The sequence below is a fragment of the Osmerus eperlanus genome, chromosome 5, assembly GCF_963692335.1.
Source record: "Osmerus eperlanus chromosome 5, fOsmEpe2.1, whole genome shotgun sequence".
NCBI lineage: Eukaryota > Metazoa > Chordata > Actinopteri > Osmeriformes > Osmeridae > Osmerus > Osmerus eperlanus.
In genome coordinates, this window is record NC_085022.1 from 21,313,071 (window position 1) to 21,326,883 (window position 13,813).

Genomic DNA, 13,813 nt, shown 5'->3' on the forward strand with positions numbered 1-13,813 from the left:
GATAAAACACATTAATTGTTCTGCATAAAACAAAAAATACATGAAATAACTGGTATAACTATGATAGTTATTTACTTTTTAAAATAACTTCAGTAAACAATCTATTTAATATGCTAATTGTAGGAAGGGAGTAAAGTGAAGTACAGTTTGTATAGTTTTAGATCATACAAATGTTAGAATGCACAAAAATGATGTCTTTATCATTTATCAATGTTTTAGAATTCAGAACTATGCTACAATGTAGTGTTGGCGATTTAGAAGAGAATTATACATGTGAAGATTCATCCAGGATGAGCATATTCTTTAAAAAAGTTTATTGGCTTTTAAAACCACTTTAAAAATCTCACCAGTGAGTACTTTCCATTGAAAAAAAACATTACCGCGTTTGCAATATTAACAAGCTACTGTACATTAAGCAGTACACCACACAACTACACAGAAAGGTTCTTCTACTGGTACTGGTATAAATGGACAAAATAGTCAAACAGAGTTGGTACTGGGTAAGTCAGAAGTACAGAATCAGAGTCACTGCTTCATGGAGCTCCTGTACATCTTACAAAAGGTGCATTTTCCTTCATTCAAATTCATATATCAGTGCCTTATTCAATGTAAAAAAATTAAGAGAAAATGTTAAAAATGTCTTTACTACTGCATTTTGCAAAATAAGAAAATGTAAAATTGACAAAACAGTTATTAACAAAACAATATTAACTTAGTAAACAGCACACAATGAGAGAGTAAAGTAACTCAAGTAACTAGCACTGTTCGTCTGGTTAACAGAACCCGCCCTAATCACAGAAGACAGTGGTTACCAAGAATACAAAGTTCTATAGAATTCATCACATGCACGCGTACAATCATTTATAAACATAATGAAGCATGAAGGTTTTAAAAGGTAATTTCAACATTTTTTTCCTTAACGCTTTATATTCTCAGGTATGAGAATGACTAAGAATGCGTATCTCACTGAGATTAATGCACATTTTGCTACAATACAATTATATAGTCATTTTCAGACGATTCTTTTAAATTTTCCTTTCTTACCTTGTTGTAAAAATTCGTTTTTTCGTTTTTTTTTTTTTTTTTTGCGGGCATCCATCATAACATTAGTCCATAAAGATGTGGCAAAGCCATGTGTCATAAAAATTTAGTGCAATAATGTGAACCTCCAAAGTTTGCTGAAACATGAACCATTAAATTTCCAGTGTCTGCTTAAAGTCTTCTAACACAATGTATATGTCACAGAAATGTTTGCAACCAGCTAATATCACAACCTTTTTCTGAAGAAACCATGCTATTGTTCTCGCTCAAAGCTCACATCACTTCTGCGAAAGCAGAGACTTATTATCTTCGGAAAATAAAATAAAAAAATACACCAGCAAGCGAGACCAAACAGACAGCGATACTTCTACAATACATCGATCCAGAAATGCAACAGACAACATACAGTATCTTGCCGACTATAGTTCTGTTTAGATTTTTTGTAATGGCCCATAGATTTAGCTAGAATTATGGCCATAATATAGTGTCTTGATACATCAATTCCTATGTATCTATCCTATTTACAAATGGAACTTTAACATGACTTTTACAACATTAACAATAGCCAAAATTCAAGCAAGCATCCTACTTTATCACATACCTGGCTAGCAGTGATGGTTCCAACATGCTTTCAGGTCAGTAGTTGCCTATTCAGCACAGGACTGCGACCATATCACTAATTTACATACTGTACATATATTTTTGCAGCTTTATCTTTATCTGTTTTAATTTAGTTTCTTGTAATCCACCACTACATAACTCTTAAGTGATCTCATCTTCATGGCTGCCTGTTTCCATTCATTTATATTAGTCATTAGGAGCGGATGAATGATCAAATCCATTAATAACAACAGCTCATCTTTGGTAATGTAAATAAGGCTGGTTCTCCAGAAAGACAATAATCACAATTCATCTCTTGATCTCAAGATTACATCAAAACCAAGATCAAATGTTTTGCAATACAGCCTCTAGCCTTCAATTCAACAAATCAAGCCGTCTCCATACCAGTGATATTCATCCTGGGAGAGAAACACCTTTTGCCACTACTCAGTGTGCCGGACATGGGATTTATAAAATGATAGCATTTTAAATAATCTTGATCTACAACCGATAAGGGCACGCGCAGTGTGGTTTATACAACATGCATGCATAATGCTGCAACAGATTGGTTTTGTTTTTTTTAAGAATAAGAAAAAGTACTGAGAAAACCTTATCAGAGTAACAGCTGCCTGGATGTGATGAAGCTCGCTCAAGGTGGTTCTGATGAAGTCTGCAGAGTATGCTATATACAGTCTCTCTAGAGGTGGCATAAGGCCTTGGACTTTGGAAATAAGGCAGCCAAGTTGTTGCTTCCCTTCCATGTCACATAATCTGCAAAACGGCCCAATTTTAGTTGATCCATCTCCTCCTTTTACAAAATATTGAACAGTACAAGTAGTGTAGACTTTGAGAAGATTTCCCTCCTGGACAAAGATCAGACATTAAATCAGTATTCTGCTGATTTGTAATGTGATAATGTATAAAGACAATGTCCTAAATTCAGCACCTGGCAGCATCAGTTGCTCCCTTTGTAGTATTCTGATATGGTAGGCAAATGTCCTAGGTGATGAGCACACAATTTTGTTGTCCTTCCATTCCAATCCTAAAACAGGATACAGCATACATTTTTTGGTGAGGTCATTTGTGATTGTTTTTGTGCCAAATTTCTTACTTATCCCACTTTGCTAAAGTGATATCTGAATTGAAATATTGCATTGTTGACTGTAATATGGAAGATGAAGTTTCACCTGTGTGCATAACATATTTCAGATGGAGAGATAAAGTGGATATGTACTATGACATGTACAACTGAAAACGAGAAAACAAAATCAGTAGGAGAGAAATATTCTGGATAGGCTGGCACTTTTAACTGGACAGGTGGCCAAGTCCAGACAATTCCCAACAAACAATAATTAAAAACAGACACCATAACTACTTTACAACAATATTAACCCAGCATCTCAACTGTGGTCGGCTGGTCTTTGCTTTCCAGCCAGTCGAAACCAGAGTTCACAGTTTCACTGCATATCTGCTGAAATAGCGGGTCATTCTTTAGTTCTTCCAGTGTCGAGTCTTCATATTGTTCTTGTTGCTGATTGGGGTCAAACAGCAGGTTCGTGTCCAACGTGTTAAGGTCAGTTATGCTACTGGACAGCTCTGAGGTCAGTCTGATGTCGTTGGAGAAGTCGGACGCCACGGCGTTGAGCTCCGAGGCCACCTGGCCCACGAGCTGAGAGCTGGGGTTCAGCCCATCGTCCCCCAGCAGGTCCTTTACAGTGTTGTTGAAGTCCAGCTGCTGCTGCTCCTCCTCGTCTTGCTGCTGTGTGCTCTGGAGGAGGAGCTGGGGCTGCCCTGTGTCCTCCTGCTCACAGAGGCCTGCTTGTGCTTGGGTCTCCGTGGCCACGAAGCTCAGCCGCTCCCCGCTAGCGTTTAGGTAGCTGTGCTGCTGGAGCTCGAAGGCAGCCGGGCTGGAACTGACCGGGAGCAGCGGACCCTGGTGGGAGGGTCCTCCGCTGAAGCCCGGGGTGGTCTCCAGGATCTGGGTGAGGTTCATACGGGCCGTGTAGTTGGACGGGAGGTTGTTGATGCCCAGGCCTCGGACCGCGTCGTCCCCGTCGGAGTCCATTTTGTTCAGCAGGACACTGGTGATCTTGGTGGGGTTGCTCTGACCCTGGACGGGCAGGACCTCGCTCTGCATCATGATGCCGAGAGGAACAGACTGACTGCGCTGGACCAAGCTGTGGACGGTGTCGACCGCCTGGCTGCCGGAGAGGAGGTTCAGCACCTCCGAGGAGACAGGCGTGTTGAAGGGGGCCCCGACGGCTCCGGGGGCGGTAGCAGAGGCGGCGGTAGCAGAGGCGGCGGTGGCGGGCGTGGGGGGGCCCGTGTTACCGCTGAAGTTTCTCTGACGCACCGCCGGGCTCACGCTGCGACAGCGGAAAGTTCCGGAGGCAGACGAGCCTGCGGCCTTGTTGTCCAGCGGAGCGGGCACGGCGAAGCTCTCCTGCTTGGTGGACGTGGACACACTGGCCATCTGCTGCTGCACCGGGGAGACGGGCGTCAGACGGCCAAAGTGAGAGTCTTGTCTCGACTGCGATTGGAAAGACTGGCCCGGTATGGCGAACGCGTGCGGCTTCCGAAACTGGTCGTCCACCAGGTCTTGGTAGCTGGGGAGAATGCCGATGCCTTGGCTGGACAGGGGACCTCCAGAGCTGCTGTTGTAGCGGTTGTTGATCCACTCCAGCTTGGCTTTGTCAGGGTGGGTCGCCATGGGCCTCTGCATGGGTTTGACTGGGCTGCTGGACACGATGCTGGCGTCGTGATAGCCCATCATGCTCGAGTTGATGGGGGTGAAGGCGAAGGGATTCCGACACTCCACGGGGCTAGGGGGAACGCTGCTGCTGCAGTTGGACAGAGGGGTGCTGATGGGGGTGTGCCGACCCATGGTGCCGTCCACGGGGGTGATGGGAGCCATGCGGGAGCATGGGCTCTCTCTGGTCAAACCATGTCCCCCGAGGGTCATCTCCGAGGTGGGGGTGGGGGTGGGTGTCGGGGTGGGGGTAGGGGTCTGGACCGGGGTGGTGCTGCTGTGGGCAGAGTGGTAGAAGGAGGAACCTGCTTGGTGAGCGTTGAGGATGGAGCTCTGGTGACCAGCAGACTGGCCCTGCAGAGACATGTCCACACAGCTGCTGAACAAGGGCTGCAGGCCTTTCAGCTTCATCTGCTCCTCCATCTGGACCAGCTCCTCCACGATGCTGTCCTGGGTCATGTCGTCGTCATTGAAGGGGAAATAGTCCATGTTGGGCTGGGAGCCCGCAAAGTCCACGATGTCCTGATGGAGGGCGAGCTGGCTGGAGGCCTCCGGGGTCTGGCTCATCATGGGCAGTGGGTCTGAGGAGGCCTGGCCCATCATGGGCAGTGGGTCTGAGGAGGCCTGGCCCATCATGGGCAGTGGCTCTGAGGAGGCCTGCTTCTGGAGCTCGTCCAGCTGCCCCTCCTCCCATATTGTGCTCTTCAAGTTGCTCATCGCGGAGGCCTCGCGCGCGCCTCCCGAGCCGGTTGCTACGGCGACGGGATCGGCCGCGATCTGCTGCAGGGGCGTTGGGTCGGGGGTGCCGCCGCTACCAGGGGCTGCGCTGCTGGTGCCCAGAGACAGATCCCCGGGTTTCAGCAGAAAGGCCTTGGGTTTGACAACAGTCTGGGAGCCCTCGGTGTGGGCGATGGGCGAGTCGGAGAGAGCCAGGATGTGGGTGGGCATTAAGGTGGCGTGTCTCACACTCACTTTGCAGGGAGCGCTTTCAGGTCTGGCGCCAGCGCCTGCTCTGGGGATCCTCTTCACGGGAGCGACGCCCGCTCCGGGTTTGGGATTGTCAATTACAGCCACAGGCTGCTGGGAGATGAACACCCTCTTAACAGGAATCACGTAGGAGTCCAGGGTCGGGCCGGTGCGCTTTCTAGGGCTCTTGGAGCCCGGGCAGGAGGAGTCCTTGGACAACAGAGTAACAGCCGAGGAGCCATTGGACGACATGCTGACGCTGGCGTTATGATTATCAACAGTCAGGTACAAAGTACTGTTTTGAAAGTTACTGTTGTTATTGCTGTCCTGAGTCCCGGTGGCCGCCGTGGCCGTAGGGGGAGACGTCGAGTCACTTTTGGTCCGGGACGCTCTGCCAGGTCCCGGGGAGCACTTAACCAAGAAGCTGGGTTCACTGGCAGCCCTGTATTTGGTGACCCGATCCTCCTTGCCCCCAGCTGGCGACTCCTGGATGGTGCTCTGCTTCTCTGTGCCGGGAGCTAGGTGGTTGTTGTTAGCTTCAGACACTGCTTTGTCGTGGCTGGTGGTAGGGGTCGGGGCACCAGGCCTGACGGCAGGGGACTGGGGGGTGGCCGAGGGCCCGCTATGGGAGTGCTCCTCTGGAGCTGCCGAGGTTCCTCCCCCAGCTGAGATGGGCCTCAGGGTTGTGCTGATGGTGTTGCTGCTGCCGCTCGGGGACAGGGATATGGCGGTCATTTTGACCACGTTAACCGAGCTGACGTGAGGGTTCGGCATCACCGTCTTGATGGGGCTGTTGGTGATCAGGAGGGTGGGAGGGGAGCGCAGGGTGATGGCGCTCGTCGCCGAAGGCTTGGGCAGGATCTGGGCGTACCTGTGCCGGGCCAGGCGGTCGCCCACGGGGCTGGCGGAGATATTCTGGGGAGTTTTAGGGGACTGTTTCAGAGACTGGGTGACCACCTGGAAGTTGACAGGCAGAACTTTCCCTTCGGCAGTTCCCACAGGACTGGGTGAGGTCATGAGCTGCCTGCTTCTCTGCACCTGAGGGTGACAGCGCAAGAGAGACTGCTTCACATACAGCAACGACTAAACGATACGATCAATCAGGAGAAAAGGAAAGTTTCCCTTCAAGTATTCATCTTTCGTGGTAGAAAAAAAACCCTACCGTGATCGGGCTGGGAACAGCAGCCACCACGATGCCTATGGTGGGCTGAGGGGACAGCAGGGCGGGGCTCCCACAGGGGATGGTGGGTCCCGGGGTGCTGACCTCAGGCCTCTTCCCCTGAGCCTCGCAGGGCAGAGGGGAGTGCAGCTTTTGCTCCTGCTGTTTCTTCTGGATCTTCCGCTGCAGCTGCTGCTTGGCGTCGACGGAGGGCGAGGGGAGAGTCTTCACCTGGGGCTGGAAGGAGTTCGCTTCAGCCGTGGGGACAAACGCAGAGGCCGGGGTGGGCGTCTTCATTCCTGCTGAGGCGGGGGATGTGATTGAGCGGTTGAGTGTCACGTGATTTATAAGATGCTGGGGGGGGGGGGGGGGGGGGGAAACATAGGGGAGAGAAAGAGGGGGGGACATGCAGGAAATGGCCCAGGCTGGATTCGAACCTGTGGCCATCTTTACCTGTCGGGGTTCCGGTCATGACTGTGAGGGCAGCCATGGACTTGGTGCCGATGTAGTGACTGTTGAGGAGGAAGCGGGCCAGGTCTTCCACGTTGTCAAACTGGCGGCTGAGAACCTTCTGGGCCCACTCGCACACCAGGCCGCAAGCGGCCGAGCGCATCTCATCCTCAGCGCTGGGAGACTGGCCCGACGGCTCCATGAGCTCACACTGGGGACACAGAGAACAGGCGGAGGCAGGGGTCAGCATCTGGTGCTGAAGTGCAGTCTGGGGGTCAGCATCTAGTGTAGAAGTGCAGTCTGGGGGTCAGCATCTAGTGCAGAAGTGCAGTCTGGGGGTCAGCATCTAGTGTAGAAGTGCAGTCTGGGGGTCAGCATCTGGTGCAGAAGTGCAGTCTGGGGGTCAGCATCTGGTGCAGAAGTGCAGTCTGGGTGTCTGACCCGTCTGATGGTGCGCCTCCAATGGGACAAACAAAGACTTACTCCGTCGCCTGACTTCTGCAGATCCAGGTTGGGTAACGATGGCATGTGTACAAAAGCTTTCTTCCTCAAGCCACTATAACAGTATGTGAGAAGCAGTTAAGGTTTATTTACAGCCTTTGAACAACCTACAGAAAAATGTGGGAACAACTTTTGAACACGTTAATCAGGTTTGTTCAACTCCAGTTGAGTACGTTTGAAAGTAGAGCCCACCGATAAAGGATTTTTAAGGTCGATACCGATACAAATATTTGGAGTTTTAAAAATCTGATATTCCGATATTGGCCGATATAAAAAATATTTTAAAAATCCAGAAACACGTAACAAAAAAAACTGATTTCCCTAACAGTAGTTATTTGTAGTTTACATTTAGTCACTTTTAGCAGAAGTTCTTATCCAGAGCGACTAAGTACAGGGACATTCCACGAGGCAAGTAGGGTTAAGTGCCTTCCCAAGGACACAACGTAATTTGACATGGCCGGGAATCGAACCAGCAACCTTCTGATTAATAGCCCGATTCCCTAACTGCTCAGCCATCTGACTCCTGTTATTATTTACTCACTAAAATAATATGTTAATGCAGTTTCTGATAAATAAAATGTATAAAAATACAAACTTAAGATATGAAACTTAAAGTCCTTTGAACAAAAACACAATAAAAAATAATTAAATAAAAACATTAATATTCATTGATCGGCCATTATAAATGCCGATACCGATAGTTTGGAAAATCCCCAATATCGGCCCGCCGATATATCGGTCGGGCTCTATTTGAAAGGATATTTGGATTTTCCTCTCATGCCCAGCCTGCGTGCCTTCATGTTGGGAAAGACGTTCTTCATGATCTTCCCAAAGTCTGCTGCACTTAGTGGGTTGTAGCCTAGATTGTCACAATAGCTCCTGAAACACATTTAAATAAACATTATGTACATTTACTACCAGGCCACAGTATGTAGTAGGGATATGAATAATTATTTGAATGAAACAGATGGGTCTTCAGTTTTGTATACAGTATAGGTGAGCTAAAGCCTATTTTATTTGACATGGCTTTTAAATGTTTATTCATCTACATCAACATGCATCTCAGAATTGTAACTTCCACTGAATGACTTTATTATACAGTATAATCAAGTCATTCAGTGGAAGTCAAAATGCTGGGATGATACTGTATAATCCATTATTATAAAGCAATTGTGATTGGCACAAACCTTGTTGCTAATAGCATTATATTTAGCCTTGCCTCAGAAATGCAGATGGCTGCAGACACTCACTTGTACTCATCGTAAACCTCCTGCTTTGGAAGGGATGTCTCAGGGTGTTCCTCTAGGTGATTCCGAATCCAGTTAAATGCATACATCTGCTGTGTCCGGCTGGACGACATCGAGCTCTGATCACTGCAACGGCGCAAAAACAAACGCTTAGTGAAGACAGATCCTCAATGGATAGGTCTGATTGCTTGTCCTTTAGAAGAGAAACTTAAGTACCATAGTCCAGGAGTTGTGGACCCTCTCTGATTTTCAGTCCTATTGTGGAGTATTGAGGGTTGAGGTGATGAATAGATATGGGGAAACAAATGAAAAACACAGAAAGCTGTATATAGCAAAAAACAATCATTAATAGGGTTACTTGATGATAACTATAGAGCCATGATGCTGGTGTGATACTGTACTGTAGAGGCAAGGAGACCCTGGCTAACAAATGTGATAATAAACTCACAGGCAGACAACTACACAATATAATGTAGACAGGTGTTGGTTGTACGCATATTATTAATTAGCTGATGAATATACAATGATAACAGACAATGTACTTTTAATATTTTTTACAAATGCGAGTGGGGACATTTTATGGACTTATTTAATCAAATCATTAGATCATAACAATCCACTCATAATAACCAAAAAATGCATAGCAAAGAAGCATTGGCAATGTAAAAACGGGGGAAACTGAGGATGTTTCTCAAACTGAAAGAAGCCCTTGAATCATGACATCCAGCTCAAAGACTGTGGCATTAAAGTGAATGAATACCTTTTATCATTGCCATTGCTGGGACCAGAAGGCAACTTAAGGTAGAGGTAGAGTTTTTCAATGTCTGTAAACTTCTCAACATCTTGCTGTGAACATGGGAAGGAAGAAGACCAAAGTAAGCACAGCAAGTACAATGCTGAACCAACAAATCATACTTTGTTGAATTTATACAAAACGGAAACACAAAATTAAGACCAACTGACAAGAGTAAATTGTAAACCAATTGTGTATATGATCCTCCTTTCTATAAGGTCTACCCTAATGGAAGTGAGTGGGCTACTCCTGCTAAAAAACCTGAGTGTGAATTGACATGGGAAGCTGGTTAACAGTGCATTCTGCAATTTGAGGCAACAGCTATTACAACCGATGAACATGGAGAACATTAACATAATTGCAAGGAAAATCTAAACACTATAGTATGTTAAGCACACTTGAAATGCGCCTCTTTTTAGAATCCTTTGGCTTTTAAGAATGAATAATCTCACCTCTTCTATTGCCTCTCGCCTGTTGCTAGGGTAACCAATACTTATGAATGAGGTGAGAGTCAGCCAATAAGCATCCATTAAAAAAAGCTTTTTACTAGACTCTGACCAGCATGCAGTGTGCCAACTGCCAGTTTCCTTTAAAGTGATGCAAATGCAAACCTACAGAGTAGGCCTACTACAGTTTAATGAATAACACACAATCTGCCCTGAAAAAATATTTAAAAATAGATTTTGGTTTGACCCAAGGTAATAAAGTGTTTGTGTGTTGCCATGTTATAACATGATGTAATCTGATCACCAGACATGTGTGACAAGTGAGGAATTTGACATTCTAACAACAATTCAGTGTTGACATAAGATTAAACTTCATAGAGATCGGCACCCTCAATTCATGGTCAACTAATTTATAATTATATAAAGTTAAAAACATTGGTAGTGGTGAACTTGTGGGCTAGAAATAAGCAGCTGAAAAATTACAAAAACTTCAGTATCCTTTCAATATTTCTACCACGGCCAGCAGAAATGCAATTACTCACCAATATGTTGTCCACTTTTGATTGTACGGATTTGCTGCAAAAGGTGAGACAGCAAATGTCAAATCATGAACGGTGACACATCAGGTAATCCAGTGACTATTTCTTGCAAGGACCATTGGCCAAGGTCAGATTGGATCACCTTCCTTCAATGTTTCCAGGCATTAACTGGGATGCAACAATAGCTAAATGCATTCATACTTTTCATGTAAATGGTTGGCGACCTCTACCCCATAACCTTTGATGCCTGTCAGATAGCTACGCCCAGATGCCCAGATGTTCTGGATCACGTCTGGACCAGACCAACCTACTTTAGCGCCAGTTAGCTAGATGGCATACAGAACACTGTTAGCTAATATTAAACAACTGCCTGCCTGATCAGCCAGATATTATATTCTTAATTCAACGCCCCTAGGTCACCAACTGTAAAGATAGCTAGCTGGATTATTTAGCTCCATCATCAATCAAGCACAATGATCTATATTATGTCATGCACGCAACACGCGAAAAACAAACATCATCGACTAGTGATGGCTCTAGCTAGCTAGCTGCTAGCTAGGGCTCAGGTGTATTACAAAAGGCCTCCCTTGACTGATTTGCTAGCTTGCAAACTAGTTATTATTTGCATATGAAGATAACCCGTTAGCTAAACAGCCTAACGAATATGGGGTTAAATAAATGAATAGCATTTGCAACCATGCTATCTAGATATTAGCGGTAGGCTGGGCGGGTGTCAATACTATCGTTTTTTTTTGACAGCGACTGTATTTGCGTGTTGATCATCCATTGACATTGATCATAATCAATCTTACCAAATGGAATTCTTTATTTTGAACTGCAATGCATTTGCCTCAGGCCCCTGAAGTCCTGGCACTAGCGTTGGAAGTGAGCCTAATCCCGAAGTAGGCTTCTGGTGCTGACCAGGTTGTTGTTGATCATCAGCCATCACGATGATTCTTGAGAGGAGGTGAGGGAGCTTTAACAAGTAGGCCTCATCCTGCTGTAGCTCGAGACCAGAGCGCCTCTCCGGTTGTGCATTAGCTTGCTAGACCGGACCCAACGTTTTCGAACGTTTAAATAAACCTTAGCTAGCTAGGTCAACCTACTAAAATGACAATAAATCATAGCTATTAAGACTATGATATGACCATTGAAATGTATAAAACCAAACAAAACACATTCGGGAATACAAAATACATTTCGCAGAGGTTTCCACTGCCGCAAACAGCACGCCTGCAGCAGCCACGGACGATGCTGCTGCCAGGCGGTAGGGGCGCACGCGCAGGGAGCGGCATCAGATGAGAAGTAGATAAGGGTCTACTGTACATTGGCAGTGAATGTTTTTTCATAATGACAATATAATAGTTTAATTAACTAACATTATCATCAATAAACATGCCCAGTTAAACCAATTCCTGACAAATCTATCACTACACTGTACAACTTCAAATGATATGCAAATATTTATGTATAACTGATAATAAAATCGAAACTCCATGCTTGAATTCAGAAGTCTAAATGATGTATAAGTAACCTGTACCTGTCTGAACCTAGTATGGCGAGAAAAATCCCAGCTACCTGTTCAATACTGCCACCTTCAGGTTTACAGTTATTTTCCTGAGTTTGAAAATGAAGAGGATAGTCAACAGGCCAAGAATGAATTTTCCTTCTCCTTGTATTCTGTATTAGTATTTTACATAAATCCAAACAAATTTGTCATATATGCTACGTAAAATCTGCAATTTTAAAGAAGGTAAGATAAGGTTCTCATTAATGGAGAAATTAATTTGACGTATTTGAGTCTATCTTATACTAACATTTTACATGCTGTCTAAAATAATGAGGTAAAATGGTGACACTTACCGTATATCTCAAAAGATCTCCCTGTTAGTGATTCTTTTAGTGTATTTTTATACTCTATTTTTGACTTGCTGCTCCCTGCTATTCAATAATAATCTATTTAACTGTCAATCTCCTGTCACTTCTAATTCGACATCTTTCAACGTTCTTGTCTGAGCAGTCTGTCTGTTCTTGCTTCATGTTTCACAGGTTTAGCATCGCTGAATGGTTCTCTACTAGTTTTTGTCAAATGTCAAATGGCGACCAAAGTATGCTTTCCTAGATGGTCAGTTTGGTCGTTTTTGACTGCAATTAAGACATCCGCTCTTGCTCTCTGCTTTTATTGATCATCAAATGTTTTACTTCTACAGTTTAAACGCATCAAACGAATCGTGTGGTTCACAGTAATATGCCAGTTCATAAGGTCAAAGAGGAGAATCAGACAGGGCTGGTGTTGATGTGAGCTTCTCTCTTTTTCTAACTGGTTGGCCTCAATCTGGGCCAGTGGCTGAGGTCACCACAGCACATGATTCAGTGTGTCTGGCCCTCACGTGGACACTGCAGCCCTTCTTTAATCCTCTTAGACCTACATCTTCTGGCACCGAAGCCCGGACTCCAAGATCATCTGCCATAATCTGATCCCAAAGATAGTGTTCCTCCCTGTAGAGTCACGCCAGGTATCGAACACCGTTTGCACACACCTGCAGAACTTTAGTAACAGAACATATTGGCTTGTGTTTTAACATTTCTGTAGCAGTGCAGAAATGAAGTAACAAACAAATACAACAAAGTATGGTCTTTCATACATTAGGCCAGGAACGTTCCAGTTTCAGGTTTGAAGTGTAGACTTACAACATATTTGGCAACATATTATTTCCAATGACCTACAGTAGCCAGCAAGTGTGTGTGCGTGTGTGTGCGTGCATGTGTGTGTGTGTGTGCATGTGTGCGTGTGTGTATGGTTCTGTGTATTTTTAGAATAGTTATTTAATATTTTTTCGCGAGTCCCTGATTTTGACGTCACTGTCCTAACCCATCCTTGGATGGCTTTTATTGTTGAGTTGTTTTTTTTTTACGTTGTTGTTTTTGTGCTCTCCAGTGGGAGAGCGGATGGGAAACTGATGTCATCAACCTTGGCTCAGCAGGACTGTGGAGCAGGCGGACCCTCAGGGTGCCATGAGTGGTACCCATGTGTTTGTGCCCTGTAGATGGTGAACTAGATGGTGTGGATCTGCCCGGCTGTGTTGCACCTGCGTCCCAGCGGGCTGATTGATCAGTTTGGTCATGTGGAATGTCACCATCTGCTCTGTTGTGCAACTCTTCCCCTCCTCACTGGCAGGAATTTAGTTATTTAAACCCTGTCAAATCATCCACTCAAAGATAAGAAAAATAATCGCTTGAAAAAGTATATCTTTATTGAAGTGCTGTGTACTGTATTGTTGATTTAGATCCAAAGAGAATGTATGGTTGATTACTAAACAGT

The 13,813-nt window shown here is 45.3% G+C and overlaps 1 protein-coding gene across 1 annotated transcript; it reads right to left on the reverse strand.

The window, feature by feature from the left end:
• Nucleotides 1–293: 293 nt before the first annotated feature.
• Nucleotides 294–11,737, reverse strand: LOC134021553 (DNA-binding protein RFX7-like). Its single transcript, XM_062462509.1, has 10 exons — nucleotides 11,304–11,737; nucleotides 10,495–10,528; nucleotides 9,474–9,559; nucleotides 8,930–8,968; nucleotides 8,717–8,839; nucleotides 8,229–8,345; nucleotides 7,449–7,533; nucleotides 6,969–7,176; nucleotides 6,519–6,814; nucleotides 294–6,394 (listed from the first exon to the last, which is right to left on the reverse strand). Exons 1-10 carry the CDS (start codon nucleotides 11,435–11,437, stop codon nucleotides 3,029–3,031), a joined length of 4,488 nt encoding a protein of 1,495 aa, XP_062318493.1. The 5' UTR covers nucleotides 11,438–11,737; the 3' UTR covers nucleotides 294–3,028.
• Between the last annotated feature and the right edge of the window lie 2,076 nt (nucleotides 11,738–13,813).